This window comes from Diadema antillarum, unplaced genomic scaffold (genome assembly GCF_040938485.1).
Source record: "Diadema antillarum isolate AM-2024a unplaced genomic scaffold, OU_Dant_1.0 scf00000095, whole genome shotgun sequence".
In the NCBI taxonomy this organism is placed as follows: domain Eukaryota; kingdom Metazoa; phylum Echinodermata; class Echinoidea; order Diadematoida; family Diadematidae; genus Diadema; species Diadema antillarum.
The window spans coordinates 1243317-1261958 of NW_027270984.1; the positions used below are offsets into that span (position 1 = coordinate 1243317).

Here is an 18642-nt window from a genome sequence, read left to right on the forward strand (position 1 = left end):
CTTTTGCAAAAAGGATTTATGAGTCCTTTAAAGCTTGTGTGTGCGCTGGCACGTGGGGAGGGGGATTCCTCAGCTTCAAGATAACCATTGTCTTCAATTCTACCCATTCTCCAGCAAGCAACTGCTGGGGCAGGGGAGGTCTCAGAATGCATTTTTGTTCCTCTTTAGAAGTTTAAAACTCTATGCACCTCAAAAAAAAAATGACTTAAATTTGTTTCTAAAACATTGTTTCATTGGACATACATGTAGCTGTGACAGGTCACTTGGGAGATTGCATGCATAAAATCTGTGTCTGCGTGACACAATTCATCTTCTAAGTCCAACCAGCTCTACGCAATTACCAAATCAATGATTTAAGATCAAAGTTGTAAACATGGCTCATGTACGACTTACTGGAAAGCCTATAGTAGGGATAGTCATCTGGCAAGCATTGAATACCAAATAGGCCCTGCTCTTCAAACGTATTATTTGCGGCCAATAAGTCGGCAAAGGTACACTCAGCAAATTTTGCATCTTTATTTCTTACACTAGGCTTCAACGGCAAAGGTGATTTTCTCTGTCAATCACAAGAGACACAGGTTATGATGGAAACTAATACACACGACTCTACGAGAGTTTCGTTTATGACAAACATTTCCATGAAACCTGCATACATAGAAAATTATTCAGTTGCAGACATTGGAAAGGCCCACATAATGGGTCATATAATCTCTTGGTGAAATTACTGTGTGATTACGTTTACCTTTTTTTGGTACTCTTTCCAGGATACCAATACACTCCGCAGAAGAAGAAGAAACGACAGTGACAATAACAAATACATATATAGAAAGCTCAACATACACTGTATAGTACTTGGTATCCTTATCTCATCATGACTATCAACCTCAGATAAAGTCTTTGTCTAAATCAAATCAGCCTCCACAAGTCTTCCCAAAAACAAAATATTCATACTCATGAACAGAAACAGACCCATTCACAGAAAGAAAGAAATCACAGAGACAAATCAAATGCAACAAAGGGACATTTTCTTCTATTAATATTACGCTTGGATTTTTGCTATTAGCTCCCAGGTAGTTTCCTCATGAGCCAATGTCCGATTTGAAGAGGATTAGGTGCCATGGGGATCACAGCTGTAAGATTAGTATGCTAGAGTCTTTTATTGCATGGCTTCTGCATCTTGGTAGAACGCATTTGTGATTGCACGCTGACGATCTTCCACGGATTTCGCAGAACAGTCCACTTGGAAATTCATGAGAATTTGTGAAATGAGCTAGTCAGCATTCCAAATATTTTCTTCCCACCCTCACACCACATGTACCTCTTTGCAATGCATCAGGTAGTGCACACCCCACAGAAAGTAAAAGAGGCAGACCAAATTCATCCATAGAATGTGACTAATGCTTATCATCACTATGATGATAATGAAGGCAATTCATTTCGGCTATTGCACATTGGCAAATTCTAATATCCCCAACTTTTTATTTTTATTTCATCTTTTTTTTTTTTTTTGGGGGGGGGGGGGTACTTGTTTGGAAAGGAAATCTAGAAGAATAACAAACGGTAAACTGAATCACTCAGTATCTTTTTGCTCCTGGTACTTACAAATAAAACATAGTCATATCTAGATGTCCACTTTCAGAAGTAAGTCACTGCCACTCTGCAAAAAGATCATTGCTTTGAGGATCCCTTCTGCATGAACAGCTATCTCTTTAAAGTTCATTCTCCCCCCCCCCCCCTCCTACCCCCTCAAAAAAAAAAAAAAAAAAAAAAATTGGAAGATACTCTCCACTCCACTGCTTTGGCCATGGAAGAGTGGACAAGCAATAATAATGAAGTCAATGCCAACTGTTAAACTGAAATTGTCAGCATTCCAGCTATCAATTATCTGACAAAGCCAAAAGATGATTCATGTCAGGGGGATGATGCATTGCCCACGCCACATGAATGAGGCTTTCACCCACCTTATTTCTATCTGCCAGTTTGTGAACATAAATGTCAAGGCTTAGAAGCAAGATATTTCAAACGATGCAAAATTACACCTGACATTTATTCGTCCATAACTGCACAACTGCATAAGACAGTTTTTGCAGAGGGAGACAAAATGAAGGAAATTCATCTCTCAAAGTTTTTGTTTTGTTTTGTTTTGTTATATTTCTTCTAAATATGACGTAAGATCTGTAGTAGTTCACTCTGCAAATTTGCTAGGTTGGTATCTGATTTAGGGAACCAAAGAAAACGCCACACTTTCAATGTCCTGTGCTTGCGAGAATACTCAGTTTAGGTCACTAACGGTCACTAGGCAGCCATGTCATCATTTTATCCGGGGATGAACATAAGACTTGAATAGACTGATTTACATTCTTTGGATTGTGTTGTCTGCAACACTGCTGTTGTGTGAACTTCATACTTTCCTTTCATATTCTGTTGCAAAATCAAATATGAAATAAAGCTGAATTGAAATGAATTGAAAACTCAATTGCAAAATTGTGCATTTTTACATTTTTCATACCTTATAAATGTATATACACTAATAATATGTCACAAAATATTAGCAAAAGGAGCATATCAACTCGGGGACGGTGAACAAAAACAATTATTTTCATTCACAGTCAAGTGTTCACATTATTGCAAAGAGAAAATGCACAGGCAAATCATAGTGGGCCAGTAAGGGATATATCTGGATGGCACCTACCTTGATTTACATATCAAAAAAGAGGAAGAAGAATAGCACAGGTCTGCCAATTCAATTATTCAATCTCAAACAGGACCCTATCAGAAGTAAAAACAACTTTAAATCTGCCCCTGGTTGACCACACTAGCCCTTAGCATCTCTTTCAGATGTTTGTGCAAGTTCCTTTTACAGATTATCAGCTGAATTTGACTTCAAAGAACTTGCAAATCCATATTGAAGAGGTACTCATATCTCACAAACCTTTACCTTACGACCCCTCACTTACTTATAAATGCTATCTTCCAATTAATCTGTGTTTAATTTATCCAACAGTAGTCTCATATGACCCATACACTATTCTTTCTTCACCAAATGGCAAATACATCTGAAAATGAATTATCAAAGAAAAGAGATTACCTAATCCCTCTAATCCCCGTTCCATCACCATGGCCTCACTTCTGGACTGGGGCACATTATCATTGCTACCTGAGTGGGCTTGCTATTACTTACAAGTATATTAAAGGGATCATATAGTTTTGGTTGAGACCTACTTTCAGGTTTCTAACATCATCTGGTAAGATAATGAGAAACCTCGTATGAAATATGAAAGAGCATGTATTTCTATGAGGAATTCAACGTTTATTTGATGAAAATTTGTTTTGAAATAGCTGAGATATCCAAAAAAGAGCGATTCTAATAAAGTGTGGGACCCACACTTTATTACGATCACTTTGTTTTACTTTGTTTTTGGATGTTTCAGTCATTCCAAACCCGATTTTCATCAAATAAACTTTGAATTCCTCTTAAAATGGTATGCTCTGTACTATTTTTCATGTGTTTTCTTGATATCTCACAAAAAACAAGGAAAAGTAGAAATTACGCGGTGCGTAACATATGTCCCCGCCGGAAGTAGCATTTTGTAACAAAATGTGCAATATAGGTAAAAAATCAAGGTCAAAGGTCAAAGAAGTCAAAGGTCAAAATTCTGTGTAGAAGTTTTGAAGCCCTCACCTAGTGCCATCACATAAAGCAAATGGAATCGAAATTGGGTTAGAAATGGCGAAGGAGTAGCATTTTGTAGCCAATGTACAATATAGGTCAAAAATCAAGGTCAAAGGTCAAAGAAGACAAAGGTCAAAATTCTGTGTAGAAGTTTTGAAGCCCTCACCTAGTGCTATCACATAAAGCAAACGGAATCGAAATCGGGTTAGAAATGGCGAAGGAGTAGCATTCTGTAGCAAAATGCACAATATAGGTCAAAAATCAAGGTCAAAGGTCAAAGAAGTCAAAGGTCAAAATTCTGTGTAGAAGTTTTGAAGCCCTCAACTAGTGCCATCATATAAAGCAAACGGAATCGAAATCGGGTTAAAAATGGCGAAGGAGTAGCATTTCGTAGCAAAATGTACAATATAGGTCAAAAATCAAGGTCAAAGGTCAAAGAAGTCAAAGGTCAAAATTCTGTGTAGAAGTTTTGAAGCCCTCACCTAGTGCCATCACATAAAGCAAACGGAATCGAAATCGGGTTAGAAATGGCGAAGGAGTAGCATTTTGTAGCAAAATGTACAATATAGGTCAAAAAATCAAGGTCAAAGGTCAAAGAAGTCAAAGGTCAAAATTCTGTGTAGAAGTTTTGAAGCCCTCACCTAGTGCCATCACATAAAGCAAACGGAATCGAAATCGGGTTAGAAATGGCGAAGGAGTAGCATTTTGTAGCAAAATGTACAATATAGGTCAAAGGTCAAGGTCAAAGGTCACGACTGAAATTCTGTGTAGAAGTTTCAAAGCTCCCATGTAGTGCTATCATATAAAGCAAACAGAATCAAAATTGGCTCATAAATGACAGAGAAGTAGCAAATTGAAGATTTTGATCACACACGGACGCACACACGGACACACGGACACACGGACACACGGACGGACGGACGGACAGACGGACGGACACACGGACACACACACGTACGGAGCCCGTTTCATAGTCCCCTGCTCGAACTCGTTCGGCGGGGACAATTAAAAGCCCAATTCTCATCTCCACCAATACTGTACCATCCCTTTAAACTCAAAGCGATAATTGGGCGCTTATGAAAAAGCTTGATAATTCTAAGCAAAGTGCCTTGGAACATTAAGAGATAATCACGATGCTGATGACATTAGCCATTCTGGTTTGCCCTGGACCAAGGTGAGATACAGCAACATAAAAAGAACATAATGTGGTCATTGTCCAACAGAGGTAAGAGCATCTACGTGCAGGTGCTGAAAAAAAAAGACAAAAACAAACAAAGGAAACGGGCCCTGGATGTATCAAGCAACACACACACACACACACACACACACACATATACACACACAAATACAAACAAAGATAACAACATAATGAAGTCACTGTCCAACATAGGCAAACATCATCAATGTGCAGGCACCTAAAAAAGTGAAACGAAATGAGTCTTGGACATATCAAGTGCGCGCACACACACACACACACAGACAAGATAAAAGAACATAAAAGAACATAATGTAGTCACTGTCCAATGCATGCAAACAGCGTCAGTGGGCAGGTGCCGAAAAAACAAGAGCAAACAAATGAAATGGCCCTGGACGTATCTAGCCATTGGAGCTCAGGTCTGTCTCTTTGTAAAACTTGTACCCGTCCCTGATCTATCGTATTGTTGTATAACCTCGGCTTCATTCTTTGGATCTGCCTAGACCTCAATAGACGGACCGTTGGAATTAGCATGCGTGTAATAGAGACGATCAATATCTCGATTCTCTGTCACAAAAGATCCATCAGTGAGGGCGAAAGGAAGATATTTCACGGGGATCTAACCATTTCATGAGTGTACACCAGAGTATAATATAGTATTCTCCGCATGGCTTGTAACTTCTAATCCTGCTATGCTCACCGTGGGCAGTGCATGAATACATCTTGGATGGCTGGACAGTGTCGGCATGTGTCCATTCATCTGAAAGATTCCAAATACTAGTAGAGACTGTTTTTTTGGGGGGGGGGGGGGAGGGGGGGGGGGTGGGGGAATGACCTCTTTTAAAAAGTCTTTGAAATAATGCCAACTCTGTGTTCTGTTAAAGTAGACTGTTAGGAAATGATCAAAACCAAACTACAGAAATATATCTGCTTGGAAGTGGATATAAAGTATGCCAAATAAAGCTGTGGATTTTCTTGTTTTCACTGTGTTCACTAAATGTTGATGATGATCACAACGACATTACTATATACTTGATATGCAAGTTCATGTAAAACCAAAGATTTTAGCGTGCATTAACAATTTATGCAAATTTTAAGAGGAGCCAAGATTCATGAAATCAATTAAAATATGCATGAAAGTTCTTGTCTACACTATGATATAAATTGAATGCCACTGGCGGTTCGCAATAATTTCATGCCACGAAAAAGGTCACTGGCTCCAATTTGCGAAAATTTCACGCTGCGAATATTTCTTGTTTTACGTTAGACAAAGTATAAATGTCACAACCTCACAACTCTCCTACTGGTTTACACATGAATCTTTTATATGTTCCAATTTTTGAAAAAAAAAATCTGAAAAAGAGATAAAGTGTATCCATCACAAACAGTAGTCCCTAAGGTGCAATGATTTCAAAGAATGAGATTGATAGATGGTTATAAAACAGATAAATATATCATGCTAGTTTTCAGCAATATGTACAAGAGAGAGCAAGAGAGGGAGAGAGAAGGAGGAGGGGGGAGGGAGCGAATGAACTCCAATAGAGAATCCAGATGGAAAAATATACAAGGAGTCAGAAATAAAGACTGTTATAAAAGAGAATGCTCTAACAGGGGGTTCTGAAAGATGGTAAGAGGGAGAACGATGAAAGAACAGACAGACAGGACTGAAAGTGTAAGAAATGAAAGCAATGGAAGAGAACCAAAGAGACGGGGAGAGAAAGAGACTAGGTAAGATAATGACTACTGTAAAACGAGGAATGTTCGCATGCATTTTAATTTTGCGAATTTCGCGATCGCCAAGATTTGCAAAATTAAAATGCACGTGAAAGTTCTTGTCTACACTATAAGCATGGATGCCAGTGGCAATTTGGGAAAATTTCATGCTGCCAAAAAGGCTGCCGGCTCCAATACGCGAAGATTTCATGTCACTGATATATATCATGTTTTGCAGTATTGCTAATTGGTGCACACATGGCATCGTTTTTTTCAGGTTCTAGGGCAATTACCCCCTGACACTTCCTCTGACCCTAACCCTAAGTAATCCTATATAATCATGAACCCAATCCTAACTCTAACCCAAACTCTAACCCTAAACCTAACCTTAATCTTTACTCTAACCTTATCACTAACCACTAACCAGTACTGGGGAGGGAGGGGGGGGGGGGGGCGACGAAGGCAATTGTCAAGGTGGGGATGGAGGGGGTAATTGCCCTGATACACTTTTTTTTCAATATAGTCCAATGGGGAATTTCTAAAGGAAGATGGAGTGTGGAGATGAACTGAGGAAATTATCATGGCTGGTGATTTATGGAACTTTCCTGGCAGAAATTGAAGAGGACAGCTAGGCTTCCTCCATGTTTTGCCGAGCTCCTTCGACTTGGCTGACTGCCTATCAATCACCAAACAATAGGCTAAGGTTACACTCTAGACCTTAACAGTTTTACCTTGGCTTACATTTTCTTAATTAGGATGACGCATTCTCCATAATTATGGATTTGTATACAGCCTCAGTCTCGCTGTGAGAAAGAGATATCACGTTCCAAATTCATTTAAAATTTATATTTCAGCACATGGAAAAACCAAGGTATGAGAGCTCAACTACTGTTTATAAAGTGCCTCAAAAGTATGTGGAATATTGCAAAATTATAATGCTAACTGGAATCAATGGCCTAGAGAATCTTCCTATGTTTGACTTACATGATATTCTTTTCTTTTTCAAGTTTCTTCCACAGATATTATGGAAATTTGATTTGAGCTCCCAGTTGAGGCTTTTACGGTACTCACATAGAATGCCGGTGCACATATCAATTTTGGGATACTCTGGTCCAGCCTTTGCTGTGATAATTCAGACTCTTCTTTGACAAATCTTGGACATAAATGTTTCCTGAAGTCTTTGCAAATATCTTTTATTTCAAATGGGTAGTACTGTGTAGGAGCATAGATCCCAAGGCAAGATTGCCACATGAAATACTCCCAAGAAATAATTCTCTTCAGACCTGTTCTTTGTAATGGTATATAATCAAAGTAATATTTAACTGTGTCTCTTCCTTAGGGGATTTGTTTTGAACATTTATGCGCCCTGAGTAAAATTTGCAAAATTTGTGTACAAAGCAAGTGGAGAGCTGCTCCGCATCTAGATCACAAAGAGTTGCCAATTTGTCTTACACTGTAAACCTTAATGATTTATTTTTTTAAAATTATTATTTGTGTCTGATTTTTTTCTCTGAATTTTCATTGATTTACATCTCTGATCTATCTGTGTTGATTGCAAAGCAAGATAATAATCAGGACATATTTCTCCTTTAATTGCAAGCACATATGGGATTTTTGGATCGTGGATGTGAGAGGATTAATATAAGAGCACAGGCTGACAAGACCTGGGGAGCATTTTGTATTTCATGAAGTCTTTTGTAAGATATGTTTTCTGACACACTGTTATAAGCTACTGAAATCCTTGCATCTGATTACCTGAGAGCAAATTTGTCAGACAAAAATATCTTACAAAATGCTTAGATGAAATGATTCCTAGGAGGAGTGATGAGAAATGTTGAGCCACTTACCTAGAGGCCTCTGCTGGTTCAACCTGCGAGGGTTGCTAAGTGACCGTCTCAGGAAGGGGTTACTGGTCCCTGTGATGTCCAGTGACATGAAGCGGGTCCGGGTCTTCGGTTGCTCCCCTCTTCTTCCTCCTCCTTCTCCTCCTCCTCCTCCTCCAACATCCTCAACTCCGCCCAGGAGTTGACTGATGGAGTCGTGATCGGCGAAGAGCGGAATTTGACTCTCATTATCCTCCTGAGTTTGAAAATAATGTTAAAAAAATGATTCAGTTTGACTTTTTATAGAGGGAGTTGGTTCTTGAGATCATCGTCATCACCAGAGTGTGGCAACATTTGTATGCAAGTAGGCATGATGCCATGGTTATTTATGCTGGTTATCACGTGATTGTTATCGACGACTTCGAATATGTACCCATCTGTTCTTACCTGTATTAATCATTTCTGGAATACTTCTTAACCTAAAACTACAAACTGGATGTCACTTTTAATTGCAAGGCAATGCTCTCACACACTATGATACACTGTATGAAACAGGGGCGGAGCCAGGAATTCCGTAAAGGGGAGGCGTCTTTCTAAAATTGAAGGGGGTGCACGCTCCCCCTGCACTTTTCTGTTTATTTCTCTTGCTTTACCAACAAAATAAAGAGAGGCATGTGCCTGGTGCGCCCCCCTCTGGATCCGCCACTGTATGAAACATAACAAATAAAAATCAAAAGGCATGAAAAACACTGATGCTAAACAAAGACTATGTAAATCTGCTCAACTTTGTCAGTGTCACTTCTGCTTCTAAAGTAAATTGACTAGGACTGTTGAACCAATGGTTTAAAAAGTAGTGTTATTTCTGCTTCACCATCATAAGAAGTTCACTCATACACCTTCTATTGTAGTAAGAAACAGGAAGTGCTCATAGGATTTGGTAAAACCAGAACATCAACACAAAAATTTAACCATTATTAAACAAAAATATCTCAGCATACAATGGGTTATATTTTGTCAGTTTTGACTCATGAGCCAAATTGGTTTTCCTACACACTTCATTCTCCAAAGTTTCCCTTCAGCAAATAAAGCTCTGTTCTGTTTTTCATTGAAACACATTGCAGATAAAAGGACAAAATCCTATTAGAAAATTAAATGCTCATTGCTAATGGCATTCATCCAGCAATTCCAATCCCATCCAGAAAGAAAGGGGGATGGAGACAAACATTTGTTGTTGTTTTTTTCTGCTGTGGCCACACCTGTTGACCTGACGACAGCAGCCATTCGCTAATTGAATTTTTGATATCCGACTGTTCAACGAAGTGGCGCGATACTTCCCAATCATGGGTAGTACACAGACAGGCTTTGAAGTCTGTGAGAGGCTGAAAGCAGAGCTTAAATCGTGCTTCCCAAAAAATATGAAAGTATCATATTTCAAATTGACTTCTTGAAGTTCGCGCATGGTTCAATCATGAGATGGGATGTTTCAGATATATGTAGCATGTCACAAATCTGTATTTCTCAGAAATGTGTGGTCAAAACAAATAAATATCTATCATGACATCAGGGAAGGTTTTGTTTGGCAAACAGCATGAAGAAGAAAATTTTGAGTAGCTCCATGCACTAAGCAGCTTGGTCTACAGTGATGAATGCTACCTACATGTATAAGTGAAGCAAAGCGAACCTACTCTTCACATTCAGTCCGTAACAATGGCATTAGTGTTGGTTGTTTTGGTGACATGACATTTGCTCCTCCGATAGTTGCTCAGCTCTTATCTTCTCAAGGACTTAGAATTAAGGGTTAGGGTTGTGATGGGTCTAAGGTTCAGTTTGATGTCAGGATTAGGATTAGGATAAGATGTTTGTGGATAGAATCTACATTTGGCTTAGTGCGGAGATATTTCATAGGAGCAATTGTCGAAGGAGCAAATGTTATGGAATGTTTGTTTCAGGCATATATATCATAATCCCGACAATTCTTTTTTATATCACACTACATCTTCTTTCTTCTCACAATGTACATATGAAAATGCATATCATGAAACATAAATCAAACATATCTACTGGGTCTGAACAAAATTTCACAGATGATGCAAATAACAATTGCAGCAAACTTGATAAAGCACATGTCATGCTCACAATTACGAGAACAATGTGCTCCTATCTAAATTGAGTGTCTTTATAAAGTTATATTCTTTGTGCCCAGACACACAGCTTTAATTTGCTCAGCTTTTTTAAAAAAAAATCAGCATTCTGTAATTTCTGTAAACTTAATAAAGTTGTAAAGTTTCTATTTTCTCATTTCTATTTTAGCATTGCGCCTCAGTCAAACAGGGAGGCCAAGGTAACACAAGAGGGATAAAGGGATTATATAATCTCTATATTCATTGACAAAAAGTTTCCAATACATCTGTGCCAAATGGGCAAAGGAAGCACTCCTACCAATTGAACAAAGCACAGAAAGAGGGTAAACTCTACTCCCTCGGATGGTTTCGTCAACTTCAGGTTTATAACATTTTTGGTGAGATAATGATAAACCTCTTATGAAATATGAAAGAGCATGTAATTCAAAGAGGGATTCAATATTTATTTGATGAAAACAGGTTTTGAAATGGCAGAGATATCCAAAACAGAGCAATCCTAATAAAAGGTTGGGCCCACCTTTTATAAGGATTGCTGTTTTCCTTTGTTTGTTTGTTTTTTTGTTTGTTTTTTGATGTTTCAGTCATTCCAAAACCTGTTTTCATCTGACTAAGCATTGGATTCCTCAGAGAATGGTATACTCTGTATCATTTCATTACTGGTGTCTTGGTATCTCGCAAAAAGTTAAAATACCAATTCTCATCTTCGCCAATACTACCTATACCATCCCTTTTAACACCTGGGTGACAAATGACACTGTTGTACTGTTGTTCAACATTTTCACAATGTACTTTCACAATGTTGCATTCATATGAAAGATACAGGTTGTAATACCTGCACATTTGTATCAAAAGTGTCCTTCAATTTTCCTTCAAGGGAATAGTTATATGAATTCAAGGGTACAGTTATACGAATTGAACTCTGACAATGACAATGACTTTGGCAATGAACTGTGGCTACCATCAGAGTTAAACAGAGCGTAATAATGAATGAATACAGGAAATGGTTGGGAATATTTACCAGCAACAATATTTCTTTTTTTTTGGGGGGGGGGGAGGGGGGCTTAGGGTGAAGTCTTTTGATGAATGACAGATGCTTCCCAATCAATCATTCAACCAAACAAAACAAAAACATTTTTTTTTTTTTAGAAGCATCACTGTTTCGACATTGACCTCATGTTAAGTACTTTAATGCTTGTAAATTGCAAAATGTTGTAATATCACTTGCATAAGAACTGTATTTCTGGAGCATCATATGACAGTGGAGAAGGGATGGACGGAATTCAGGTGATGTATTTATCAAAACTTATTGGGCAGAGGATTACATGGCACTTCTTGCTATGCTCTCTAAATGTGGCAAGCCAGAGAAGCTCAAATTACTCAGTCTTGGTGAAGATTTTCCACCTATCGGCCCTATGTGTAATGTAAAATCATGCAGACCATTTGTGGCTATTCAACCACAATTGAGTTGTGCACTATAAAAACACATGAAAAATATCTATTTTTTTTTTTCATCTTAGGATTACCTGTACAGCGACAGTCCCAGCTCATTTGAAGAGCATCTTAAAGTCTAAGGGATTCTTCTTTTTTTTTTCTTTCATTTCCTCTATAAACAATTTTAGTTACCGTTATGGCTGGAGTCAAACAACCATCCCTCCAATACGTGACACATTTTGTTTGAAATTCATTGGGGAAATGTTGCATGTGAAGCTGAATTCTATTGTCTAGGTTCTGTGTTGGGGTGAGGGCTTTGTCGCGTTAAGAGTGAGTAAATGTACTTATCAACTTTCGTTCAATTTTAGTGCTTACTGCCACCTGGTGAAGGATTTAGTCTTAAAATTTGACAGGTGAAGGCTTAATACTTTTGTTCAATCTTTGCAGAGGAAGTTTTGAGTTAAGGTGTGGGACATGACTCCTGACCACATGTAAGGATACTGATTGACTTCAAATGCCAGTGCTGGGAGTTTGACAAGGTGTCAGATATAAACCTGGACAGCATTTGTAAGAGTTACGTGTACATAGGGCTCAGATTCATTATACTGGTATACAATTTCCTTTATCATGACTGTCGAGGTGTAGATATAACCATGCCACCATTTCTTATAGCACTTTTGTCCTGGGCTACCTCCATTTCTTATGTCAAAGGAGATTTTTTTTTTCTCTTCCTCATCACAGAAAGGGATTCTGAACAGCAAATCAGTATATCAAATTAGCAGCACAAATGTCTGCTCAAGAAAGAAACGACAAGACTTAAACGGACTGTACAGTTCTTGTTGAGGTGAGGATTTAGCTTTTAACGTTTTGCGAGATATTCAGAAACCATTCTATGAAATGTTAAAGAGAGTACAATTCTAAGGGGAATCATAAGTTTATTTGATGAAAATCGGTTTTGAAATGGCTGAGATATCAAAAAACAAGGTAAATCAAAGATATCCTAATAAAAGGCGTGGCCTGTCACCTTTTATCATTATCACTTTTTAGGATAGCTCACCCATTTGGAAACCGATTTTCATCAAATAAACGTTGACTCCTTCTTAAAATTACATGCTCTTTCATATTTCGTAAGAGGTTTCTCAATATCTCACTTAGGAATGTTATAAACGTGAATTCATACTTCAACCTGTACTGTATAGTCCCTGTAAAAGCCATTTCGGAGTTAGATCATTTGCACATGGGTGCAAATGACCCTTTTTTTTTCTTAGTTAGTTAGGCACTTCAATAGTTTTCAAAGTGACATAATGTATTTACAACCTTGGCTAACGTTTACAGTTTTATCAATCACATTCAAAACAAAGGACGATTAACTTGCATAGACCAGGTGACCACAATGGTCTGTCAATTAACAGTTGGGAGAGCATCCATTTCATTAGTATGAATCAACTGTATCAACACATGTTTGTTTGGTTGTTGTTTTTTTTTGGTGATTATTGCCACATACTACTTTTTCTGTCATGTGGATGTGCTATCAAGGTCCATTTATAGGGATTACTTGAATAATCATTACATCACATATGCTATCCTCAGTAAATTTAAAAAAATAACACTCCCTGTCGGTACAAATGACCTTTTTCTGCTCATAATGTACAACATGGAATCCTCAACTGACTTTTTCTTTAGATGTACAGCGTACATTTGAGGCTACAACTCGTAGGGGGTGCTGGTCACAGACTATGTTATTGGCATCCAACAATGAGCTTCTTTTCATTTCCTGCTTGTCTCGGAAAATTAGATTGTACACCCTCAGGGCGAGTGGCATGAAAAGGACACTCTTTTGTCTTACCTGCTCTGAAGTGTTGCCAGAACTCATGTTTTCCTCTCAAAAAATGATCTTGGCACTAGAAAAAAAAAAATGTTCTCTTCAGCAATACAATGCACCACCACAACTGAAGTTGAATCTCCTGGCCGTAACAGTTCAAAGTAGATCTCATCCAACTTCTCTCAGTATTTGCAGACTTGTTTAAAGTCCCGGTATCAACCCATGATGGTTAAGATTCATGGAATCTCATTACAGAACGGCATTTCCCGAAATGGTCTCTTCCACCTAAAGGCCTACTTTATATCCTGGAAACAATGCTTAGAGATTTCCAGTCCATCACACAATACACTTTGTGTCTATAGTGACTACTTCATCAACAGTACTTCCGTTCAAACATTTAACAAGAAAAGAAATGCACAAAATTCCTCATGATGATTTTGTGACACGTACTCATCAACATCCTTGAGGCGCTCCAACTTCTCCCTGACAAGTTGATATACTCATTCAAACCACATCCTGTGGGGGCACACGTATCAACTCGGGACTGCATCACCTCAACACAAGTTTAGCTGAAGACGCTATCCTCTCAAACGGCAATCAAACTGTCCACGGGAAGATTGTGCTATACACTGTGTGTGGTACTAATTGAGGTAATGTCTGTATTCAAGAGAGAAGAGACACACAATAAGTCTTCAACCCCATTCAACAGTCTCGCACACTGGGATTGAAGTATCTGCTTGGACTCCGGGCCGACTACTGATCCACTTGTATCAATTGCTTCCAGTGAAACACATCGGTTGCAAATTCTCTATGTTCTCTGAGTGGTACAAGTTATGTTTTTCGAGTCCTCTAGCAGAAGTACCACATTTTTACATTCACAGCCAAATTTAGCTGCTGCGACAGCCTTCAGACATACATGGAAGCTTTTGTTAAAAAGCTAATGAAAGCCTCTTCCTTTGTTACAAACAACAAAAACAGACGGAAATGCTGACTGCATTGTATTTTTTCCCCCACACTAATCCTCACACTTCAGACAGCCACCACACGTCATGTTCAGTCATGTTCGGCTTAATTCAACGATATCCTGGTTAAGGCGATCCGATGCATTTGAAGAACACCTGTCTGTATTGCACAACTACAGCAGCCACCGGTTCTCTCCTGTGCTCAAGTTTGTTAGAGGCGTTGTTTAGAGTGCAACGTTACTGTTAACTGCTATGTGCTCAAAGCTAGCTTCATCCCACTCACTCACTATTCATGCGTCGCACTTAACAAAAGGGGAAAAACAAGAGGGACTATTCTCAGCAACCAGACCCTGGGATCAATTGTTGGAAATCAATGGTGTGCATCCAACCAATGATGACTAACTAAGCAGTGATTGCTACCAGTACCATATATTTCTCATCAAACTTTAAAACATTTCATATTCTCACGATAGAATAATGCCCAAGGCCAAAACTGATGCATCACAAAAAAAAAATGAAGTTTGGATATTAGTTTATATTGTTGATATTACAAAATTTGTATGTGAAGAGGAGTCGAACCAACCAGCCATATGGTGTGTACTATGCAAGAGTTATCCAACTGCAAAGGGTCTGTATGCTGAGCCTAGCTGAGTTATGCAATAGCACACCCCAAGCTCTCAGTTTCGCCCCTTTGAGCAGGTCCCAGGGGGGTTGAACACACCCTCCTTCCAATGCCATTAACCCACCCAACTTCTCAACTTCTCAAACACTCAAATGTCTTTTGTGCACTGCTGCCATAATCAGAGATCACGCAAATCGATCAATAGCCGGACCATACAAACTGTGCATTGTTGTTTTAATCCTGAAAGAACTTTACCTCGCGATTTGGTCGATTGGGTGGATGGCGCTGTTTGGCAGAGGCATGGGTATCAATAGTGGCCCACTTAGGCTTGGATTCTTTATTTCTAAAGTTTTTTCCCCCCTTTTTAAGCACTGGCCACTTTTAATCAATGTCATTTTCAAGCACTGCTCAAAGAAGTTTGTGGCATACAAGTGTAATAAGTAATAATAATAAGTATTTGAGTAATCATATTTGATGCATATGTGTATTAAAAGTCAGCTGTATAACAAAACATCCTACAGCTGTACCATGTACAGATTTCAATAAAGCCTAAGACATATGGAGATATCACTATTTTTCTCAATAGACAATATCTGTAGATGTTTTATTCTAGGAACAACATTGTATCTATTGTTCACATTTTTTATATATTATTTAATAATACTTAGCACTGAATATACTGATTAATATTTTCTTTTCTATTCCTAACTCACATTTTAGAACTATTTTGAAGCACTAAAGCTAGGTTTTTGTTTCACCTTCAAATGGTAAATAAAGCCTTTAGCCAATTGAGGACGAGTCCTGAGTATACTCAGGCAGGTGTCTATGGGAAATGCGTGTTGTAGCAAAATCAGTCCACCCTAAATGGGTTAAAGGTTGAGGGATGTAGAAGAAAGCTGCAAGGTTGTAATAGAGGGGAGAGCAACCTCTCTGAATCTCCCTAACTTTCCTCATTTATGACTAATTCTTATTATACACTTCTACCATTCTGTTCACAACAGTTTATTCTCTTCACTCAAGTCAACCTTTACCTATTAAGAACTGGACACTCTATATATCTCAGTAACAAGCAGATACAATGTGTATTCTCAACATACAGATTTTAAAAAATTGCATATTTATCATTTTTGAACATCTATGCATTACTCTGATGTTCAAATTTTAGAGCTGACTTTAAAATGAGAGTAAGTTTATAATGCACAAACTAAAGGGATATTCTCAGTCAATTATGTTATTGCCTTTTCTGATTAAAATGTACAACAATGCGATTAAAGACATAATTTACCATTTGCAGATGAAACAAAGACCCAGCATTAGTGCTTCAAAATAGTTTTAAAATATGAGTTAGGGATAAAAACAACCACTGTAAAAATTTGAATCAGTAAAATTGAAGTTAAGTACTGTTAAATATATACAAAATGTGAACAGTTATAATAAAAATGCTTCCAGACTAAACCGTCTACAGTTAAGGTTTATTGAGAAAAATACTGATATTGTCTTATCTTTTATGCCTTATTGCGGAAGTTTTATGTGGTAGGATGTTATGAGGTACAGGCCTCGAATTAACCGACGACCACCGACGGCCATGGCCGTCGGTGCCCCTCTCGTTGGCCGCAATGCCTTTTGTTTTTTGATCAAAGTTACGGCCAAAAAAAATGTGCCCTTTTTCTTGGGGCCGTGGTGCCCTTTTAGAATGAAAGTTATTATTTATGACGTATGATATGCCCTTTCTCAAAGTCTCTTTAATAAGCTTGAACAACTTTCCTGATCTCAAATATCATACCTTCAGTTCACTCGCGTCCCGATGTATCTGATTTAAACTCAAAGTATCTTTCCGAGATACGAGACGACGTGTACGTACATGTACGCCCGACCGGCTTTTACCGTCCCGACTGCCTCCGCAGCGCAGCGGCCGCGAGTATGTACTAGCTAGGCAGTGCATACTAGTATTCAGATAGAGTAGTAAAGAGTGAACTCCAAGTTCACCAAGAAAAAAGAAAAATCCCACGATGCCAAGGTGTGCCAGACTGGGGAATGGGGAGGGGTGGAGAGAGAGAGAGAGACCAATCAACAGAAGAAACCGCGCGTACTGGCGCATTCTTGGAGGTCATGAACTGTCTGTCACAAACTAATCATAGCAATCTACACGCGCACGCAAATTCCTTTGCCTTGTGGTTTTGCCAGCCAGCTGTCGGAATGTGCTTTGAAGTTTCATGGCAGCCTGGCTGGCCTGAAAGGGTGTCGAGTTTCCATCAATACCTACTGTTGTTTTATTCCTGTTTTAAAAAATGTTGTTTCACCTGATAGAAACGCGGAGATCGGGAATGTGTTACAGCTGTAGGGAAGAGGTTTTTGTTGTGTGTTGCACTTTGTGTGTGTGTGTGTGTGTGTGTGTGTGTGTGTTTGTTTGTTTTTCTCGGTTTGTTTTTCTTCTTTCTTTTTTCATAAACACCAAACATGCCCTTTCCAATGTGGCCTTGGTGCCCCTCTGACTGACTTAAAGGACAAGTTCACCTTCATAAACATAAGGATTGAGAGAATGTAGCAATATTAGTAGAACACATCATTGAAAGTTTGAGGAAAATCAGACAATCCGTTCAAAAGTTATGAATTTTTGAAGTTTTTGTGCAGTACCCGCTGGATGAGAAGACTACTGCAGTGTATGAATAACTTAGATGTCACATGCGTACAACAATATAAGGAAAATATAAAGAGAATGTCACAAAATTCCATCTTTTGAAAAAAGTACACATTCCCCTGACTCGTTACCGACAAATGTTATGGGTAATATCATTCCCCCTGCCTTTCGAAAGAGGCAAGTCAAGTGCTCTTTTATTATGCGAAAAAAGTGAAAATATGTTGAATTTTCTTTTACATTTTCTTTATACTGTTGTACGCATATGACTCACAAGCTGTAGTAGTCTCCTCATCCAGCGGTTCCAACACAAAAATTTAAAAAATTCATAACTTTTGCATCGATTGTCCAATTTTCCTCAAACTTTCACTGATGTGTTCTATTAATATTGTTGCATTTTCTCAATCCTTATGTTTATGAAGGTGAACTTGTCCTTTAAGTGCCCTGGCCTCTTGGAAAAAGTGCCCTTTTCTAAATGGCCTTGCCCCTCCAAAATCCTATTTCGAGGCCTGGAGGTACAACAAAATTATGCATATGCATGATATGTGATATCTTGAACACTTTTAAAATCACTGCTCCCGAGGGTAAACAGGACCTTTAAGGCTGATCCATATAATCTGTTTGT

The 18642-nt window shown here is 38.5% G+C and overlaps 1 protein-coding gene across 1 annotated transcript in view; it reads right to left on the minus strand.

The window, feature by feature from the left end:
- LOC139718534 (band 3 anion transport protein-like) overlaps window positions 1-18642 on the minus strand; it is a 149537-nt gene that overhangs the window by 76688 nt on the left and 54207 nt on the right. The window contains exon 2 of the mRNA XM_071630006.1: window positions 8429-8660. Within this exon, the coding sequence (XP_071486107.1) occupies window positions 8429-8660 (232 nt within the window). The remainder of the gene's footprint in view (window positions 1-8428; window positions 8661-18642) is intronic.